Source organism: Gopherus evgoodei, chromosome 1, assembly GCF_007399415.2.
Source record: "Gopherus evgoodei ecotype Sinaloan lineage chromosome 1, rGopEvg1_v1.p, whole genome shotgun sequence".
Classification (NCBI taxonomy): Eukaryota; Metazoa; Chordata; order Testudines; family Testudinidae; genus Gopherus; species Gopherus evgoodei.
Window position 1 is genome coordinate 166640913 of NC_044322.1, and position 22558 is coordinate 166663470.

At 41.7% G+C, this 22558-nt stretch overlaps 1 protein-coding gene across 9 annotated transcripts in view; it reads right to left on the minus strand.

Moving 5' to 3' along the window:
* Positions 1 to 22558, minus strand: part of ITSN1 (intersectin 1) — a 238546-nt gene that overhangs the window by 116237 nt on the left and 99751 nt on the right. For all 9 annotated transcript variants that reach the window (XM_030578552.1, XM_030578544.1, XM_030578535.1 and 6 more), the window contains 2 exons: positions 19228 to 19315; positions 18356 to 18495 (listed from right to left, as the gene is read on the minus strand). In XM_030578552.1, the coding sequence (XP_030434412.1) occupies positions 18356 to 18495; positions 19228 to 19315 (228 nt within the window). The remainder of the gene's footprint in view (positions 1 to 18355; positions 18496 to 19227; positions 19316 to 22558) is intronic.

A 22558-nucleotide genomic window follows, 5' to 3' on the forward strand; every position in this document is an offset into this window, starting at 1 on the left:
AGAATGATGTCTATGGCGTCTCTGCCCGGCCGATAGACGGAGGCTAGCCAGATTTGGAGAGGGCGCATTCGCAGCCTGGTGTGCTTTGTGACGAATGTGCATGCAGCCACGTGACCGAGGAGACCAAGGCAATTGCGAGCAGAGGTTGTTGGAAAACTGAAGACTTTGGACAAGGGAAACTATGGCCTGAAACCGGTGGGGGGGTAAACTGGCCGTCGCCAGGTTGGAGTCCAGCATTGCCCCGATAAACTTTATCCTCTGTGTAGGCACCAGAGTTGACTTGTCTAGAGTGAGGATCAGGCCTAGACGCATAAACAGGTCCTTGATAATGGAGACATGGCTGATGACTTGTGCCTCGGAGGCCCCTCGGATAAGCCAGTCGTCGAAGTAAGGGAAGACGTGTATTCGACGACAGCATAGGGAAGCAGCGACGACCGCCATACACTTCGTGAAGACCTGAGGGGCGGAGGAGAGGCCAAAGGGGAGGACAGTAAACTGGTAGTGTCGATGCTTTATCAGAAAGCGCAGATACGTCCTGTGTGGGGGATAAATTGCAATGTGGAAATTGTTAAGATACGTTCCTGTCTGCATCCTAAAAGACTTGCCCATATCGGTATTGCCCTGGCCTCTTCCTTTGTCAGTCAGTGTTAAAGGCATTCTGAACTATATGCATTTCCTCACCTTTTGGGGGGCGAAGCCAGACTTTCAGGCACCTGCTCCCCTACTTGGTGTAAACTTTGCTTGTACCAATCAGAAATGAACACACAGTTTTTGGGCCCCATCCCCTATGACACTTCTATGATGTCATAGTGGGTATTTTAGGCTGGTCTGCCATGTGCAGGCAGAAGAGGAGAAAGAAAAACGAATCCTGTGTACCTTGTGCACACCCTTAACTGAGCCTGATCACCTCGAAGCCTCTCTCAGCTCACGTGTTTTTAAGCAGAGTTTCTACGTTTGCCGGTCGTTATGAGTTGGTTTGTATTCGTAAGTATTGGTTATTCCTAAATGCTGCATCCGTGTTTATAAATATTGTTTACTGCATCTTTGCTTATAAATATTGTTTAATAGTAAATACTTTAGCCATTGTATGTTTTAAGTTCCATTAACCCTATTAGCTAATCATATGCTGCTCCCCTACCCCTTGTAACTATCCCCAATAAAAAACTTTAATTAATTAATTTTAGTTGTGTGCGTGCCTGCAGTTTGCCATCGTGAACCCAGACCCTCCTTGCATCCCTTACCTATACAGTCTGTTGCCACGTGCAGCCTGGTAAATAACAGCTCTGCATTTTTCTTTCGTCCCTAAAAGTACGTGGCAATCTACAGAAATATGCATCCTGCATGTCGAGAGCGGCATACCAATCTCCGGGATCCAAGGAAGGAATAATTGTTCCCAGGGATACCATGCGGAACTTTCATCAAAAAGTTCATTTGTTCAGTCCTCGCAGGTCTAGATGGGCCGGAGGCCCCCTTTCACCTTGGGAATTAGGAAATATCGCGAATAAAACCCTGTGCCCTTTAACTCCTCCGGTACGTCCTCTATAGCTCCGATTGAGAGGAGCCTGTGGACCTCCAGGATGAGGAGTTGCTTGTGAGAGGGGTCCCTGAAGAGGGACGAGGAGGCGGGGTGGGAGGGAGGGGATGAAACAAACTGAAGATGGTATCCAAGCTCCACCGTACGTAGGACCCAACGATCTGATGTCAACTGGGACCATGCAGGAAGGAACAGGGAAAGGCGGCTGTAGAACTGAAAGGGATCCGAGGAGGCAATTGGTACACTGCTCTCGGGCGCACCCTCAAAAGTTTGATTTGGGTCCCAGTGTTGGTTTGGTGGGACCGGAATTGTTACCCCGTTGAGGTCCAGACTGACGTCTGCGAGTGGTACGACCTCGTCTTCTGGCAAAGTCTTGCCTTGGCCTAGGCGGGGGGTAAGGGCGCTGAGGTTGGGAATGGAAGGACCGTCTTTGAGTCTGAGGCGTATGCATTCCCAGCAAATGCATGATTATATGGTTGTCCTTCAGACTCTGCAGTCTGGGGTCCGTCTTTTGGGAGAACAAGCCTTGTCCATCGAACAGCAAGTCTTGTATGGTAAGTTGCAACTCAGGTGGTAAGCCGGACACTTGCAACCATGATATATGGCGCATGGCTATGCCAGAGGTGACCGTTCTAGCCGCCGAATCTGCGGCACCTAGCGAGGCTTGTAAGGAGGTCCTCGCCACCCTCTTCCCCTCCTCCAGAAGTGCTGCAAATTCCTGGAGGAAATCCTGCGGAACCAATTCGATAAACTTCCCGACCGCCTCCCAGGTATTGTAATTGTATCTACCCAGGAGGACTTGTTGGTTCGCTATGTGGAGTTGGAGGCCTCCCGTGGAATAGATTTTCCATCCCAACAAATCCATGCGCTGGGCCTCCCTAGATTTAGGCGCAGGGTCTTTTTGGCCGTGGCGCTCCCGTTCATTGACAGACTTTACCACCAATGAACAGGGAGCGGGGTGCACGTAGAGGTACTCATACCCCTTGGAAGGCACCATGTACTTCCGTTCGACCCCCTTGGCTGTAGGTGGGATGGAAGCTGGGGATTGCCAGATAGTGTCTGCTCTAGCCTGGATTGAACGGATGAAGGGGACAGCCACTTTGGTGGGTGTCTCTGTGGACAAGATGCTAATCACTAGGTCCTCCACCTCTGGAACCTCCTCTACCGGCAGGCTGACGTTCTGGGCGAGACGCCGCAGAAGGTCCTGGTGTGACCAGTGGTCGATCGGCAGTGGCCCCGATGCTGACATGCCCGCTACTGCCTCATCAGGGGAGGAGCAGGATGACAGCCCCGGAACGAGTGGGTCCTGCACTGATGCCTGGTCCGGGGGGACCTCCGTCTCTGGAAGGTCATGCGGGTCCGGTGCGTGTGCACTGGTTTCCTCTGTGCCAGTTGGGGGAGGTCGGCTGACGGTGGCCTCGGGCACATGGTGCTCTGAGTGATCGGAGTGTGATGGGCCAGTCAGTTCGCCTTGGGCTTGATGATATGCCCAAGGTGTCCAAAAGGACCACTGGTGAGGTCCGTGGTCCGGGCCACAGGCATGCGTATCTGAGTCCCTGTAAGAAGCACTGTCCACATGGGAGGAGATGGATGGATGACGCAAAGGCCACGGAGGCGCTGAAGTCGATTGGATCAGATCTCTGCGTCCATTGGACTCCTGTCTGCGCGGTACCGGCGAATGGTACCGAGAGTCATAGCGGTGCCGGGACCGGGACCAGGACCTGGACCTGCGACCAGCGTGGTGCCGGGAGGTCGACCGGTGCCTCACGTCTCCATGCCGAGATCAGCTGCGAGAGGTATGGTGGTGCCGGGATCTGGACCGGTGCCGAGAGTACTGCAATGGAGACTGGAATCTCAAGCGGTTCCGCGAGTACGACCGGTACTGGGATGGAGAGTGGTACCGGGACTGTGAGTGGCGCCGGGACCGAGAACGTCCGCGGGACCTGGATCGGGACCGGCGGCGTTCCGCAGTGCCCGGCGAAGATGGCCTTATCATGCCGGGCTTGCCCAGTGATTGAACAACCCGCACCGGCGGTGCCGGGAGTTGGGGCAGCTCAGGCTCTGTCAGAGCAATTAGTTCCCGAGCCGTAGAGAAAGTCTCTGGCATCGAGGGCATGATGAGCGCGACCACAGCGTGCGCTGGGGAGCTGGTAGGCACCGGACTTGACGGCTCCTGAGAGACCAGAATCAACGGTGCGGAGGCAAGCGGTGCCACGGCAGTTGACTGTGCCAGGCGGTCCGCCTTGGATGTACGCTCCGACTGCAGCGTAGATACAGGTGCTGCACGAGCCTTGTGCCTCTTGCTCCTCGGGGAGAGGGATCGGTGCCTGCCAGAGGGTTGAGCCGGTGAAGGGTGGTGTTGAGCAGCCTTTACTGGAACCATGCGTTCTGGTGCGGAGGAAGCACTCGTCCCCGGTGCCAGAGTCAGTGCCGAGGATGGAGGAGTTAAAGCTGCCTCCATCAAAAGTTGCTTGAGGCGAATGTCCCGCTCTTTCTTCGTCCGGGGCTTGAAAGTCTTGCAGATTCGGCACTTGTCCGCAAGGTGGGACTCGTCCAGGCACTTTTAAACAGGAGTCGTGCGGGTCTCCTGTGGGCATCGGCAGATGACAGGCCACGCAGGGTTTGAAGCCCAGTGAACTGGGCATGGGACCCAGTTCCGGAGGAGGAGAAGGGCCTAACCCCCGATCCCCTCTAACTATATACACAACTACTATAAAAACTACTAATATAAAAGTTAACTAGAACTATAGAGAATGAACTATGTACACAATGACTATATAAACGAGCGAAGAGCTAGGGAGGTAGAGATCAGCTAAGCCGCGCACCACTGTTCCAATGACCGACACGGTCAGTAAGAAGAAACTGAGGAGCGGATGGGCCGGCAGGGGTATATATCAGGCGCCATAGCGGCGCCACTCCAGAGGGCGCCCTGCCGGCCCACCGAGTGTTGCTAGGGTAAAAATCTCCGATGAACGTGCACGCGGCGCGCGCACACCTAACTGGAATGGATATGAGCAAGCACTCGAAGAAGAACTGTTATTTCCTTCATTCATAATCAACATATTGATTTAAAAAGTGGATCAGGCAGCAAGAACACATCTTTACAAGAGGCTGGAAGTTTCTGCTCAGACTTTTAATATTTACAATTTATCTGCCAGTTATCTAAAGTATGGCTCACAGAGCTTTCCAAACATTTATTCTCTCTCCACTTTTAGTCATATTCCCAAAGGTGACAAAAAGTTCAAAGAGACTGACTTGTTTCTTAAATGCTGCTGTAAATGGCTAAAGGATTTTCTTCATAAATAAATAATCTTTATCTTGATGGTGGCCTTATTTTTAATTAATAAGTTATTAGCAGCTTTGTTACATAAATTTGTCAGATTTCTTACCTACTCATGACAATTTTTTTAAAATTAACTCCTGAATTGTTCTTACAAATATTGGCAACTATTTTCCACTGTATGTTTCAGTTTGAAATTCATAGGTATATCATTGCCATATGAACTGCTGAAGCATTTTCAAGATTATTTTCTCTCCAAGAAATGGAATATTTTCAGCAGTGTCTTCAGAGCTGAATTTAGGCACTGAAACAGATAGGCTTGGCAGAATTCGATTTTTTTAATTTTAAAATAATTTTGACTGATAACACTGACATTTATTTTTAAGGGTTTTTTAAATTTTTTATCAATTTAAAGTTTCCCACTTGAGGGAAATTATGGGGAGTTCAAACAATTTAATGACAGTAGATACAGATTCAAAAAGTTAAAGCTTTACAACTGTTAAAAAAATTGTATATTTTGACTCGTGATGCTGACACAGTAAATTCCCTTACTTTAAACTCAAATTCCCAAGCAGCATTTTTCTTTCTTTGCTCATCTGTAAATTGTGATCATCAATGGAAATATTTATTTCAGTTGTTGGTGTGTGTACGGTGAAATCAACATTTATCAATAAGATCTAATCCTTTCAAGCCTAGAAAGAGGAATATTAATTTGCATAAATTTGATGATTTGGGTGAAGAGAACTGCTTGAAGCGTTTGGGTGGCAATGAATGAATGCAGCGTGTTTAAAACAATAAAGTGTCAGCACTAACATGAATAGAAATTATATTATGAACATCTTTGTACAACACCTAACTTTGGAGTCTGATCGTCTTGTCAGTGTTTCTTTAACTAGTTGTATGAACTGGGAATGTCTTTATCCAAAACATTTGAGAATTGTCTCTTTCCTTCAAAATTAGTCGCATATCTTTAAATAACCACTTCCAGTTTATGAAGAAAAATCTACTATAGTCTTCAAGTATATAAAAATAGGCATAAACTATTTAACATCTCTGGCAGGGAAATCTGAACTTCATATGTATACTAATATTTTCCATGTCTTAGTGAAACATATTGAAACTTGCACCAGACCAGAAAGGTTTATATTTCTTATACACTTACAGGTTTATCCTTTATCACTTAGGACAAAACATGTGCTCTCCTAGGTATTATTCATATACTGGGCCACTTAATTGTTGCTTTAGTCAGAATTTCACAAACTAAGTTTTTTCCAAATCTTTCACGTAAGGTGTTTAATTTTCTCACATTTGGACCTTGCATATTAACAGAACTGGAAAGTGTATAAAAACAGCAAAAATGAGAGCTGAACTCTGACAAGTCAGAAGCAATTCGGCAAGCAGCAACAGAAAAGAAAATGAGCAGGTCACTTTGCAATATCATTAGTGACTTCTCACGTACAGTTTAAAAACACAAATAAATGTGATAGTCATTCATTAAATTTTCCACACCTTTTTAAGTCCGCAAAGAACAGTTTTTGATTGAAAACACCTGTATGCCACTGAAACAAGTACATACATTAATCCATAACTGCAAATCACACAGCAGAGCAGGCTGGGCTAGATTTTAAGAGAGATATGAAAATAACTATATTGTGATAAACAGTAGCAAGTGTCATTTGCAAGATGCTACAAAGCTCATGATATACCCGTGTAACTAAGAAAAAAGTTAAAATGAATATAATGACCTGGCTCTCGGTTTAATTTTATTTATTTCTTATCCTCAAATATTACAACTTTCACAGAAACAGAACCTACAGAGTAAAAGGGGACAGTTTGGGCAAAACAATATTGTGCGGATGCTATTATTTAGAAATAAAGTGGGCCAAAATTCTGAATGTTTGATTTGCTGGAATTTTCGACATTTCATAAACTTTCCCACGAGATGATGATTCCATAAAATTTTCATTATAGAAACAGACTCCCGGTGTTTTTGAAACAAAATATGCCCCCCAAGACCCAGAAGATGCAGAATGAAATTGGCATGATTTTTGTCAGTTTTAATGCTGCCCACCACTGAACAACAGTGAAACTGGGGAGAATCACATCCATTTTAGTCAGCTGTTTCCAGGACTTCCTGGGTAGCGGTCTCATCAGGCTACAGGAGACAGGCAGTCCCAGAAGCCCACTGTCCCAGGAATCTAAGAGACCTTGGCTCCCCAGCCCCAGCACAATCCATCTGGTGCAGCTGTTCAAGAGAGACAATCTGAAAGCCTGGGCTCCCCAGCAGCCAACCAAGAGATGACTAGAAACCAGGCAGGTTTCCATCTGAACCCTGCCTGTGGTTCACTTAAAGGTCAGCAAACCTACTATGTTTCTGTGAAACATTTCAGATTCAACTAATGAGCATTTTCTGACAAAACATTTCCTTTGGAAAATTCTTAACCAGCTCTACTTAAAGTCACAGTGCACCTTAAAGGCTAACTGATGTCTAGGATAGGCATTACAGAACATACAACAGGCTTAATTTGAAAGTGATCTGGGGATTTTGGAAATTTTTCAAGTCCTGTACATGCACACATAGCTAGAAGCACTAGCGTACAGCACAATTGGGGGGTGGGGGCAGGGAAGAAAAAAAAGCATTGACAGTGAGAGCCAAGGGGAGCCAGGGACCTTACATAGCTTAGTAGCAGTAAAGGGCACTTGAAGCTGGAGGCAGTGCCTCACCTTACAGAACTAGCTCACCTATTTAATTTTGCAGTTCACAGTATTTTGCAATGTTAAGGATTCTACCTTTGTTCCAAACTAACTTATTTTCTGTAACCACAGAGAAGGTTTTCTTTTTATGCACACCCATAATTTCCATTAGCATCAAGATATTATGAATGTATGAAGCCGAACTATATTCAACATAATTCACATAAATATTAGCAGTAATGGGATTTATAAACATTCATCAAGAGGGAAATACAGATTACAGAGGTCAGCCATGGATAAAAGTATTATCTGATTTGTAACCAACTCCAAATTCATGCATTTGTATTATTAATAAAGCCACTTCACCTCCATATCACTATGCCATTCCACTAAATATGTAATTTTATTCTGCTCTATTGTATTTTGAGTTTTTTTAACCACTGGTCTAGCTGTATTTCCAGGTGACCAAGCTGATACTGATGCCATTTCAAGTGTGGATAGGGAGACTTTGGCATGCTCAATTTAGTTACATGTGGGAGCTGCTTTCAGCCAAGAACTCCCTTGATGTGCCTCTTCCCTTTCTTGTCCCGTCCCCTCTTTCCTCATTTACATTTGTTTGGTAAGTGGCTCAATTTCCAAGTTGCAGTTTAAGTCCTGGTTTATCAGTCCAGAGCTAACATCTCTACTGCTGTTGAACAGAGGACTTAGAAAGTGAGATGGCTTTGTAGTGGTAGCTTTGAAGATAATCTGTTACTAGTTACAATACTTTTAGCTAGCTTTAAGACCACAGGAGCATTCCAAGTGCCCCTTTTCCTCATCCTCACTTAATTTCTTTATTCCAACAATTCTGTTCTTTTATCTTAAGTAGTTAAAGACAGGATCTGGGTGGAGGGAAGTTTGTGTGGGAGTCCTTTGTTCTGGTCTTGTATCTGTCCCTCTCGGCTATGGGAAGGATTTCTGTCTCTTGCTTTCTAATCTTCTGTTTCCAAGTTGTAAGTACAAATATAATAAGGAAGTAAGGTTTATATGGTTTTCTTTTGTATTTACATGTGTGTAGTTGCTGCAATGTTTTGAATTGTATTCTTTTTGAATAAGGCTGTTTATTCATATTTCTTTTAAGCAATTGACCCTGTATTTGTCACCTTAATACAGAGAGACCATTTTCATGTACTTTTTCTTTGTTTTTATATAAAGCTCTCTTTTTAAAACCTGTTGGAGTTTTTCTTTAGTGGGGAATTCCAGGGAATTGAGTCTGTGCTCACCAGGGAATTGGTGGGAGGAAGAAGTCAGGGGGAAATCTGTGTGTGTTAGATTTACTAGCCGGACTTTGCATTCCCTCTGGGTGAAGGAGGGGGGTGGGGGAGAGATTGGCTCTCTCTCCTTGTGTTTCCAGGACTGGAAATAGGGAGGGTGGAGTCCCTCTGTTTAGATTCACAGAGCTTGCTTCTGTGTATCTCTCCAGGAACCTGGGGGGGGAGGAACACCTGGAAGGGAGAAGGGAAGGGAAATGGTTTATTCCCCTTTGTTGTGAGACTCAAGGAATTTGGGTCTTGGGGTCCCCAGGGAAGGTTTTTGGGGGGACCAGAGTGTCCCAAAATACTCTAATTTTTTGGGTGGTGGCAGCTTTACCAGGTCCAAGCTGGTAACTAAGCTTGGAGGTTTTCATGCTAACCCCCATATTTTGGACGTAAGGTCCAAATCTGGGAATAGGTTATGACACAGGACTAAGTCACTGTCTTTAACTAGTAGAACTAAAATCCTTGGAGCATTAAGGTCATCAAAATTTAAAAATCGATAAGCACAAAAAATATTGACGATATAGCCCAACAATTTGCACTATGGCTAATTTATTTTAACAGGACATTTTAAAAAGAATGTGGATGGCTAAATAGCTCTCAGACTTCAGAAAGAGTTCTACTCTGATTTAGAGAGAGTTTCTATTTAGTTATTTATTTTTAAAAGTTCACCAAGTTATGAAATCCATAAAGGAGTACAGACCTGATCTTGCAAGAACTGTTTGCACTGAACTCCCATTCACTTCAGTTGGAGCTCTGATTGTATCAAAATTGCAGGATTGCAAACTGTAGAACCTCAGAGTTACGAACACCTGGGAAATGGAGGTTGTTTGTAACTCTGAAATGTTCATAACTGAACAAAACGTTATGGCTGTTCTTTCAAAAGCTTACCACTGAACAATGATTTTATACAGCTTTGAAACTTTACTATGCAGAAGAAAAATGCTGCTTTTAACTATCTTAATTTAATTAAAACAAGTACAGAAACAGTTCCCTTACCGTGTCAAATCCTTTAAGAAAAACTTCCCCTATATTTTTCTCATAGTTTACATTTAACACATTACTGTACTGTATTTTTGTCATCACTGCTGCTGCCTGCTTGTGTACTTCTGGTTCCAAATAAGGTGTGTGGTTGACCGGACAGTTCATAACTCTGGTGTTCATAATTCTGAGATTCTACTGTACTTTTTTTTTAAAAAACATATGTAGGCTTACCTTACAACTAAGTTTATTTCATAACTAAGCATGTTTTATAACAAGAGTTGAAAACCATTGCCACCTTCATCCACTAAGACCAGAGTTGGGTGCTTTCACTATAAGAGTGATATGTCCATTCCAGTTTGAAGAATCTGAGTAGGTGTCAGCAAAGTCAGTAACTGTTGCAGCAAAAACAGAGCCCCTAGTGTTTGATATCTGGTCCAAACAGGTAAATAATTTCTGTTCACTCTTCTAAATAAAAAAATAAATTTTATCTTATTTATAGCTATACATTTAGTTATGTAGGATCTTCAGTTTTTAAAAATGTAAAAAATGTTTAAAGGCATTTAAGTCCACCATTTTCTTTTCCCCAACAAACTGACACACTAGTTCTATATTTTGTTGAGCAAAAGATTTTGAATATGAGGTATGTAAGCAATCCTAACAAGCAACATACCCAATAAAATTGGGTATCCAGTAGCGAATGGTAATTTCCAACAGTTATCTGAAGGTAAAACTAATTAAGAAAAGGACTTTTTCTGCAATAAATAGCTCTCTTACTTCAGCTATAATGAAATGGGAATTAAATTATCAGGATTTACATTTTATTTACTGTACTGTCTTGCTTGGCATGACATTAAAAAAAAAATCCAGCATCTCCCATGGTACTATATAAGATACAAACTAAACAAAATACCACGACATTTCAACAGAGGAAGGAAACTCTGCTAAATAGTCAGTTAAAAAAAATACAAGGTCCAGTACCTGCTCTTTATAAAAAAGTTAGGTAACTGCAAGTTGTAAGCTAGAAAACTATACATTTGTTGAGATATTCATAACTTTAAGAGTTCATATTTCATTCATCATTTGTGGTGTTTGGAAGATTACTAATATGCTATCCAAAAGGTGCAAGTAGACACTGTTTAAAAATAAGCAACTAAACCACAGATATACATAAATATTTTGAAAAAAGTTAGAACACTGTCAAAATTGCAAATCTAACCAGTCAAGAAGTGTAACAGCAAAGATTCTGATAATAATATTAAGAGACCCACACAGTATTTTTGAAAGCTAGGGAGGTTATTAAGTGTATGTAGGACAGTAAGTACATAATATGGGCAAGTAAAGTTGCTATGGAAACCTTAAACTATTGCATTTATTGTCTTAGGGCCAAATCTTGCCTTCCCACAGAGAGGCAAGAGGACGCACAGGAAACTTGCAAGGATTGTCCTGTGGAGCTTCCACCAAATCTTGCCCTTGAAGGGAAAGGATCGGGGGCATGTGGAGCAGGCAGATGTGGAACATCCCAGCCCTCTAGATCCAAGGGGAAGGCAACCTCTAGTCCAGTGGTGCCCGCAGGCTGCATGTGGCCCACCAGTAGCCCACGAGACAGTTTGTTTACATTGAACATCTGCAGGCACAGCTGCCTGCAGCTCACAGTGGCCGCGGTTCAACGTTCCTGGCCAATGGGAGCTGCGGGAAGCAACACGGGCTGCAGGTTGCCCACTACTCCCCTAGTCCCACTACTCACTGAGGCGCTCTCCCACCCCACCCCACGAAGCATCATTATTCCTGAAGCAGCTGTGCAATCCTTGACAGAAACACTCCCTCTCCCTTTTGCCCCATATCAGCAGCCAGGGAAAAACTGTATCATCTAATGAAGATGAATTTTTTAACAGCCTCTCGTATAATACCCAGCATCACAAAATGCAGTGCTCTATATGAATAGAATGTGTGTGATGCAGCATAAGTGTTTCTATTTAAAGTTTCTTAACACAATGGTCAAAACAAGGAGATTCATTGTTTTAAATGTTATACTCAAAAGAAAAATATAACTGCTAGTACCCTGTCCTGATTATAAGTGAAGGCACACAAGAAATACTCCTTTTATCTAGGCAATAAGTAAAGATTAGATCAAAATTCAAATTCAGATCTAAACTTTTGATTTAGAGTTTGTTCTAGCACCTATTAAATACTAACTTAAACACTGAGCACTCATCTGTTTATGAGAAAGCAAAGCACATAACTGGAGGTGGTTCATCACTCTTAGATTGAGATGGATGAATACTGCCTGTCTAGGACATGGAGATCTTTAGAAAGAAGTCTAAGTGGTTGACGCAGCCCAGGAGAACTGCCAGGCACTGCAGCATTGCATCTTCCATTGCCACTGACTGGAAGAAAGAAATGCTCAAATGTAAACAGTCATTCATATGCAACACCTGTCCAGACAGAGACTGAAAACAACTGGAATATTGCACAAAATAAGGACTTTTCAAGAACATGGTTTTAGTTGTATGCCACATTTTTTCTGGCTTTGAGAGTAATACATCAGTAACAAATCTATTTTTACATCAGTTGGCTACGCTAATTTACTGGCTTTCACCTCTTGTATGTATATTAACACACATGCTAAATATGTGAATCTCCAGAGTTATCTGAAATAATATCTGATCTTTGCAGCCAAGAATTATAATTTACAATGATTTTTTTTTTAAACTGATCAGTCTTACAGAGGTTCTAAATTACTGTGGCCTTTGTAAAAGTCAGGGTTTGTACATAAACAATGTATATGCACAAACAGTATTACATAAAAAGAGTAACATAATAAACCTTCCTTAACCCAGAAATATTTTACAATTTTTTTTGTGAAAGAGTGGATCCAGGTAGGCCTATATCATACTCAAACATATATTTAAATTAGATGTAATATACAGGCCAAGATTTTCAAAACAAGGTACCTAAAGTTAAGCTCCCAAATCCATATTGAGACATCTAATAAGTGGCCTGATTTTCAACCATGCTACACATATAGCAAGCTCCCATTGACTTCATTATTCTTATTCCCTAACACACACCCCAAAATAATATATAGCATTAGCAACTGTCACTCTTTCTTGTTAATGCACTTCAAATCTGATCTAAAAGTAATGAAGGGACACTAGGACAGTGGTTCTCAACCAGGGGTGTGCATACCCTTGGGCATATGCACATGTCTTCCAGGAAGTACTCAACTCATCTATATCAGTGTCTCTCAATCTAGGGGTTGCAGCCCCCGGGGGGTCACCGGATAGGTTAGGGGGATTGCAAGTATGGGGCAATGATTAAGGGGTGGCAAGGGTAATTTCCTGGGGCCCCAAGCCACAGGAGCCCCACTAAGCTAAATTACATCTTTCAGATCTGCTGCCTTGGCTCAGGCTTCAGACAAGGCTAACTGTGCAAAACAGGCTCAAGTATCACACTGAAATGTAAGTACAGTATTTATATTCCAATTGATGTATTTTATAATTATATGGTCAAAATGAAAAAGTAAGCAGTTTTTCAGTAATAGTGTGCTGTGACACTTTTGTATTTTAGGTCTGATTTTTATAAGCAAGTAGTTTTTAAGTGAGGTGAAACCTGGCAGTACACAAAACAAATCAGATTCCTGAAAGGGGTACAGTAGTCTGGAAAGGTTGGGAACCACTGTACTAGGAGACTGCCTAAGACAGCCAACTCATTTCATATATTATGGACCTGGAGCAAATTCAAACTAGTGATCTACAAGTTAGAGACTCTCCATACTAATTTTTTTTTAAACCAGTTGCCTCAACCATGCAGTCCCAACAACTTGAAGATTTTCAGGTATTCAGTAAGGAAGCCCTAAGATACTGCTTTTGAAAATCCAACCCTGAGTGACATTCCAAAAAGAAAGAGGAGTACTTGTGGCACCTTAGAGACCAACAAATTTATTTGGGCATAGGTTTCATGGTTTAAAACCCACTTCTCATCAGATGCATGCAGTGAAAAATACAGTAAGAAGGTATGTATATACACATATAGTTGGTATGGCAACACTCATTTTTTCATGGTGTGTGTGTGTGTGTGTGTGTGTGTGTGTAAGTGTAATCTCTCTCTCTCTCTCCCCCCCCCCCCCTAGGTATTTTCCACTGCATGCATCCGACGCAGTGGGCTGTAGCCCACAAAAGCTTATGCTCAAATAAATTTGTTAGTCTCTAAGGTGCCACAAGTACTCCTCATTCTTTTTGCTGATACAGACTAACACAGCTACCATTCTGAAACCTGTCATTATATTCCAAAGAGCTTCAAAAACCCACTCACAGTGTGTCCACTCATGAGTTTTTAACTTGAAGGAATAAGCAACTGAAAAGCGCCAGCCATAATGAGAATAAAGGTCCTTCTATTTAGTTTAAGTCAGACTTTTAGGAGGAGTGTGAGAACTGCCAGCCAAACCACCAGTCTTCATCTACCTCATGGTTACATGATTGTACATACTATTAAGACAAAAGGAAACAATTATAGTAATTCAGATAATTTAGCCACTACCCTGGCTACCACAGGCCTTCTCTCTTATCAGGGAATATAAAATACTATAAAGTATATGCAATGGTATTGCAACCTACAGTTGTGACCTTAACAACCCTTCAATGCCAACTGGCAAGATTCACTGTTTTGTAACAGCAATGCTTAACAGGTCTGACAAGCTCACTACACCTACACTATGCTACACACTGCTTTCATTGTATTTATCCACAAAGAAGGTCATGTGAGGTCTTCAGTAAAAGCTGGTTTCAGAGTAGCAGCCGTGTTAGTCTGTATCTGCAAAAAGAACAGGAGTACTTATGGCACCTTAGAGACTAACAAATTTATTTCAGCATGAGCTTTCGTGAGCTACAGCCCACTTCTTTGGATGCATAGAATGGAACACACAGACAGGAGATATTTATACATACAGAGAACATGAAAAGGTGGAAGTATGCATACCAACAGGAACAGTCTAATCAATTGAGATGAGCTATCATCAGCAAGAGAAAAAAAACTTTTGAAGTGATAATTAAGATGACCCATAGAAGGTGTGAGGAGAACTTAACATAGGGAAATAGATTCAATTAGTGTAATGACCCAACCATTCCCAGTCTCTGTTTAAGCCTAAGTTAATTGTATCTAATTTGCATACTAATTCAAGTTCAGCAGTCTCTCTTTGGAGTCTGTTTTTGAAGTTTTTTTGTTGCAAAATTGCAACCTTCAAGTCCGTCACTGAGTGGTTAGAGAGATTGAAGTGATCTCCCACCGGTTTTTGAATGTTATGATTCCTGATGTCAGATTTGTGTCCATTTATTCTTTTGCATAGAGACTGTCCAGTCTGGCCACTGTACATGGCAGAGGGGTATTGCTAGCATATATCACGTTGGTAGATGTGCAGGTGAATGAGCCCTTGATGGCGTGGCTGATGTGATTAGGTCCTATGATGGTGTCACTTGGATAGATATGTGAACAGAGCTGGCATCGGGCTTTGTTGCAAGGATAGGTTCTTGGGTTACTGTTTATGTTGTATGGTGTGTGGTTGCTGGTGAGTATTTGTTTCAGGTTGGGAGGCTGTCTATAAGCGAGGACTGACCTGTCTCCCAAGATCTGTGAGAGCGAGGGACCATCTTTAAAGGATATGTTGTAGACCTTTGATGGTGCGGTGGAGAGGTTTTAGTTGGGGGCTGTAGGTGATGGCTAGTGGCGTTCTGTTATTTTCTTTGTTGGGCCTGTCCTGTAATAGGTGGCTTCTTGGTACTCTTCTGGCTCTGTCAATCTGTTTTTTCACTTCAGCAGGTGGGTATTGTAGTTTTAAGAATGCTTGATAGGAGATCTTGTAGGCATTTATCTCTGTCTGAGGGATTGCAGCAAATACGGTTGTATCTTAGAGCTTGGCTGTAGACAATGGATCATGTGGTGTGTCCTGCATGGAAGCTGGAGACATGTAGGTAAGTATAGCGGTCAGTGGGTTTCTGGTATAGGGTGGTGTTTATCTGACCATCGCTTATTAGCACAGTAGTGTCTAGGAAAAGGACAGTTTGTGTGGATTGGTCTAGGTGGAGGCTGATGGTGGGATGAAAATTGTTAAAGTCATGGTGGAATTCCTTGAGGGCCTCTTTTCCATTAGTTCAGATGATGAAGATGTCATCAATATAGCGCAAGTAGAATAGGGGCGTTAGGGAACGAGAGCTAAGGAAGTGTTGTTCTAAGTCAGCCATAAAGAGGTTGGCATATTGTGGGGCCATGCGGTTACCCATAGCAGGGCCGTTGACTGGAAGGTATATATTGTCCCCAAATGTGAAACAGTTGTGGGTGAGGACAAAGTCACAAAGTTCAGCCACCAGGTTAGCCATGATATTATCGGGGATACTACTCCTGACGTAGTCCATCTTTGTGTGGAATGTTGGTGTAGAGGGCTTCCACATCCATAGCCCTATTTGCATACAAACTCAACAGGAGGAAGTGAAATTAACAGGATAGTCTGTAGAAACCATGTATTGATTTTGCTTTATATGTAACCTGTTTCCATTATCCTTACTCTCTTAAATCTTCTCTTTGAGAATAAACTTATGATTGTTTTCACTATAAATGAATCTCAGTGCTGTGATGCTACAGTGATGTTACTGTGGCTGATCCTCAGTTGAATAAGAAGCTGGCTTTTACACCATCCCCTTGGTGATAGCAAAACTGGTATTTCTGTGAGTAGCTGGTGACAGGGTCTAGATATCACAGGGGAATGCAACAAAGGAGCTTGGTGACTGGGATGCATCTATCATTAACCTGTAAAGCAAAGCAAGGGCTGGCATTGGCCTGAGAGGATTGTTTGTGTGGCTTACAGATTAGTGTTGTCAGGAGCTGATGTTCAGTTAGGCACCAGCAAGTTTGTTTCTTGCTGGATGTCAGGGAGGGAGTAACAAGGCAACTCAGTCCTGGGCACCTCCAGGACATGCCACAATTGTATATTATGTTGTTAAAGACAGGAGCAGTAATCTTAAACACATTAGAACTGCAGATAAGACTTGACCTATGGTCTCAGTAGTGAAAAGGCACACTAAATACTTTTGTTAAATTATTCAGTTTACCTTATCTTTCAAAACATAGTGTTGTATCACCTACTGACAGACAGGTGATTAGTGTGGTCTCCTTTTCAAGAATAAAGTGAATTAGAAATCTAATTTATTAACAGTATTTTAGGATATATTCACAGAAAATATATGCAATTCATATCTGTAGCCAAATTAACCTATTATAAAGACAATTCTCCTAATCAAATCTAATTTCAAACCAGAATCAGCTATAAAACCTTTGCTCTTGTTGAAATATAAAAAACAAAAATGTTCAATATATTAGTTGTATGTTGCTCCTGGATGCTGTTTTTTAAAAAATATCCATGGAAACAGTGAGATAAAAAGTTTCTTCATATTAGGTTATCATTTTTCATTATTTTTTTTAATGTAACTATCAGGAAAAAGTCTTAAACACTATCTTTGAAGGATGCTCTTCCTCTCCTAGATGTTGCCATTTCTCTACTTTTCCTGTGTGATTGGATAAAACACAGGCTCAACAACTGACTAATCAATGTATGAACTGATTAAACAGAAGTGAAAATATGAAGAGACAAAAGAAAAACAAACTACAGTCAGGAACAAGCATGACAGAAAAATTCTGCATAGAAATCAAAGTCAAGTCACTTTACAGGTATGTTTAAAATGAAGGGTCTGTAAACTTGCAGAAATACCCGTATATACTCGTTGATTAGCCTGTTTGTTTATAAGCTAACCCCCCCAAGATGTTTAAGTAAAAATAGCAAAAACTGTATGACCCTTTCATAAGCTAACCCTATATTTCAGAGGTTGGCAAACTTTGGCTCCTGGCCAATCAGGGTAAGGTGCTGGTGGGTTGAGACGTTTTGTTTACTTGGAGCATCTGCTGGCATGGAGCCCCTAGGATCTCTTTGGCTGCAGTTCGCCATTTCCAGCCAATGGGAACAGCAAACTGCAGCCACAGGGACCTGAGGGGCTCCATGCCTGCAGACGCTCCAAGTAAACGAAACGACACTGTATTAGATATTCAATTCAATGATTCCATAGAGTTTAAAGTCATCAAATATTGGTGTAGATCCGTTTACAAGCCAACCCCCACTCTTTCATGCATCATTTTTTAACCATAAATATTCGGTTTATGAACGAGTATATATGGTAGTAATTCCACCACATTTCCAGAACCTCTGTTTATAGATGGGAGGGTAGAGGTTGGTAGTTATTTCAAGTGTAATCATAGATCTGGGATGAGATCATTTGAACTTATTCCCAAATGGGTTCAGATTTAATCCGGAACCTCTTGTTCAGAGCGTACAGTAATGCGAATTTATCCAAAGATTGTTTTTTTAAAAAGGAGGAGAGTACAATACATTTCAGAATGCTGTTGCATTGTATAATGGTCTTGACATTAAAATTTTGAATGAATCATATTATAAATAAAATGTTTCTGCTCATGATCAAAGTAGCAGATGACCAACCAAACATTTAGAAAACAGAGATTAACATAGGTTACCTTCAGTTGATTATTGAAAATATCGATCTCCTGAAGTTTGGATCTGGTTTCTTTTTCTACTTCATCTAGTTGGTCTCGAAGCTGCTGGCGTACTAGTTCCTTGGCTTCTAAGGCTCTTTTGATAGTAAGAAGAGAATCTCCTGTTTTTAAACATATTGTCAAATGAGATTTTCTTACACTGATATCTTTAGGTCACACATTGAAAGGTTTCTCAGCATTTCTCTTGCAAGATAAAAAAAATTATTAGTGATACGAATGATATATTGCACAAATAGACTCAAACTTATTTTTAGATAGCTATAGATATATACAAAGGTGAAAGTAAGCTGGTTTGGTCTGGTGTACCAGCAAGAGCCGGTACACAGCAGACTGTGCTGGCAGGTGGCAGCTTCCCCAGGTGGGCAATTTAAAAGGGCCCTGGGCTCCAGGCAGCAGCCAGCGCCCCTGACCCTTTAAATCACTGCCAGAGCCCCGCTGCCAGAGCCCTGAGGTAGCAGCAGTGGCTGGGAGCCCTAGGTTTCCAGCAGCAATTTAAAGGGCTCGGGGCTCCTGGCAGCAGCTGGAGTCCCTGGCCCTTTAAATCACCACCAGAGCCCCAGGGCTTCCAGCTGCTGCCGCACCTATAGCTTTCATGGGGCTCTGGCAGTGATTTAAAGGGCTCGGGGCTCCCAGCTGCCACTACTGAAGCCAGAGCCCCACGCCCTTTAAATCACTGCCAGAGCCCCAGGGTAGCGGCAGTGATTTAAAGGGCCTGGGATTTAAAAGCCCCGCCCCTTCTGCCTGAGGCCCTCCCGCCCAGGACCCTGGCCTTGTGTACCGGTAAGTCCCTTTAATTACTTTCACCCTTGGTTATATATTATATATACACTTACTGTGCAAACTGTTCTGCTGAACTTGTTTTAGTTGGTCATTGAGTAACTGTTTTTCTGGAATCAACCTTCCAAGCATCTGCTGAGACTCCTTGGGGAAAAGATAAAGGAACAAGTTATTGACTTTAACCAAGAATCAGTCACTAGCTTCACATTATACCATTTTACCTTCACTGAAGTATTTCTTTTCAGCACAATTTATTCAGTCAATTATCATCAAAGCACTTGTTGTGTGAGACCATTTCTTAGTGATATAACTACATACAGGTACATCCTATCCCCTAAAAAAAGTCAGTGAGTCAAATGTGTTACCTCAGAAACTGCTCCCATCTAACAAATAAACTTGATCTCAGCTAGCTCCAAAGCAAGATCTGACTGAAATCTGTATACAAGTACAAGTATCTACTTAGTTGGGTATTGAATTGGGCCCTTGGAAAGTGTTTGGGAGTCATTTAAATACGTAATTGGAAGTTTCATCAAGAGGAGGAAGATTTAGGGATTGTTGATTTTATTAACCATTCAAAGATAATAAATAATCTTCCTTGAAACAAACCTAACCACCAAGATCTGCTTACTTGTAGACTATGAAATAGGAATACTAGAGTTCCAGACCTCTGCTTAGCATTCCAGCAGAGATCGCAGTCCATTATTTGATTCAGTTGCTTTACAGGAACACAGAAAGTTACATATAAATAAAAGTTTAACTGTAGGGTAGCCTGCAAATAAGAAAAATTTTCTTATGGCAGAATACGTATAATCCTTGTTATTTCTGGGGAATGATAATTGTCAATTCCACTACATACTTTTCCAGTGCCTTGACCCCTCAACATCAAGTTGTCAGAACAGATTACAGAACCCTGCTATGAAACGGCTGAATATACAAAAACTGTCAGTATCAATATCTCTGTATCTTTGAAAACAAACTTTCTTTTAAGCAAGTTACTTCAGCAGCAGTTTTAACCATTTAACTACCTGACAGATTTGTCACAAAGGACCATAAACAACATAGCATGGCCTTCTACATAAGTATACATAAATGGTTAATCCTTTTGCGAGCCCAATCAAAGAGTTGCATTTACTTACAAGAACACATATATGATGTATTGAAATGACTACATACTAGGGCTGTCGATTAATCACAGTTAACTCACATGATTAACTTAAAAAAATTAACTGTGATTAAAAAAATTCATCACGATTAATCACTGTTTTAATTGCACTGCTAAACAGAATACCAACTGAAATTTATTAATTTTTTAATGTTTCTACATTTTCAAGTATATTGATTTCACTTACAACACAGAATACGAAGTGTACAGTGCTCACTTTACATTATTTTTTATTCCAAATATTTGCACCGTAAAAGTGATAAACAAAAAAAAGTATTTTTTTAATTCACCTAATAAAAGTACTGTAGTGCAATCTCCTGTAAGTTCAACTTTCATGACAAAACATAGAACTAGGAAAAAACAAAAAAACAAAAAAACAACTGCACTCAAAAATAAAACAAATGTAAAACTTTAAAACCTGTAAGTCCACTCAGTCCTACTTCTTCTGTCCTCTGTGATGAACTCGTAGCCTTACCCATAGCCATATTAATAGCTTAAGTTTTCGCAGCACCTTTCTTTCTAAAGGATGCAAAAGTTCTTTACAAGCTACATAAACAAGCCATTTTACCTACCATAAAAATATAGACAATTCCAATGTGCAAGGAAATAATTTTTTTACAGTTCATAGGAACAGTATATTGCAAAAGAACATGAACTCAGTTTAGTTGGTAGCAAAAACGCAATTACCTAAAATAGCATTTGTCATAAGAACGGCCATACTGGGTCAGAACAATGGTTCATCTAACTCAGGATTCTGTCTTCTGAGAGAGGCCAATGAGAGATGCTTCAGAGGGAATGAACAGACTAGGGCAATTATCAAGTGATCTATCCAGTCTCATCTCCTGGTATTCAGAGGTTTAAGGACACCCAGAGCATAAGGCTGCATCCCTGATCATCTTGGCAAATATCCAATAATAGATCTATCCTCAATAAACCTATGCAATTCTTTTTTGAACCCAGTTAAACTTTTGGCTTTCACAACATCTGGCAATGAGTTCCACAGGCTGACTGTGCATTGTGTGAACTAGTACTTCTTCATGTTTGTTTTAAACCTGCTGCCTGTCAATGGGTGACCTTTGTACCTGTGCTATGTGAAGGGTTAAACAACACTTTCTTACTCATTTTCCCCACACCACTCATGATTTTATAGACCTCTATCATATCCCCTCTTAGTAATCTTTTCTAAGCTCAACAGTCCCAATCTTTTTAACGTCTCCTAATATGGAAGCTGTTTCATACCCCTAATAATTTTTGTTGCTCTTTTCTGTACTTTTTGAGACGAGACAACCAGAACTGCAAGCAGTATTCAAGATGTGGGCATATTATGGATTTATATAATGGCATTATGATATTTTCTGCCTCATCTAGATTCTATCCCTTTTCTAACAGTTCCTAACATGGTTATCTTTTTGACTTCTGCTGCTGCACACTGAGCAAATGCTTTCAGAGAACTATCCACAAAGGCTCCAAGGTCCTTCTTGAGTGATAAAACTAATATAGACCCCATCATTTTGTTGAAGGATCTGCTTCTGAATTGCCACTGCCATTTCATTCATTCTTCAGCAGCGGGTCCCTGAGTCCCTCTCGGAGGGAAGGATCTGCCGCCAAAGTGCCACCACCGCCTTCATTCATTCTTTGGCAGCAATTCGGCAGTGGGTCCTTCTCTCCGAGAGGGAGTCAGGGACTTGCCGCTCAATTGCCACCGAAGAATGAATGAAACGGCAGCGGCAATTCAGCAGCAGATCCTTCCCTCCAACAGTGACTCAGGAACCCGCCACCGAATTTCCGCCGAGGAGCAGGCCTGGAGCTGGCCCTTGCCTCAGGCGCAAAAATTCCTTGTTACGGCTCTGGTTAGGAGTTCTGTAAATTTATATTTGAGTTTCTTCAGAACTCTCAGGTGAATATTATCAGCTCCACGGGAACTACTGCTTAATTTATCAATTTGTTCCAAAACCACCTCTATTGACACATCAATCTGGGACAGTTCCTCAGATCTGTCACCTAAAAGGAATGGCTCAGATGTGGGAATCTCCCTCACATCCTATGCAGTAAAGACTGACGCAAATTTAGCTTCTCCACAATGGCTCTGTCTTCCCTGAGTACTCCTTTAGCAACTTGATTGTCCAGTGGCCTCACTGGTTGTCCAGGATATCAGGGGCAGCATATGTTTAAAAAGCCAAAGGAGTTGGATGTTTAATGAGGGAGAGGGGTGGAGAGTTACAACA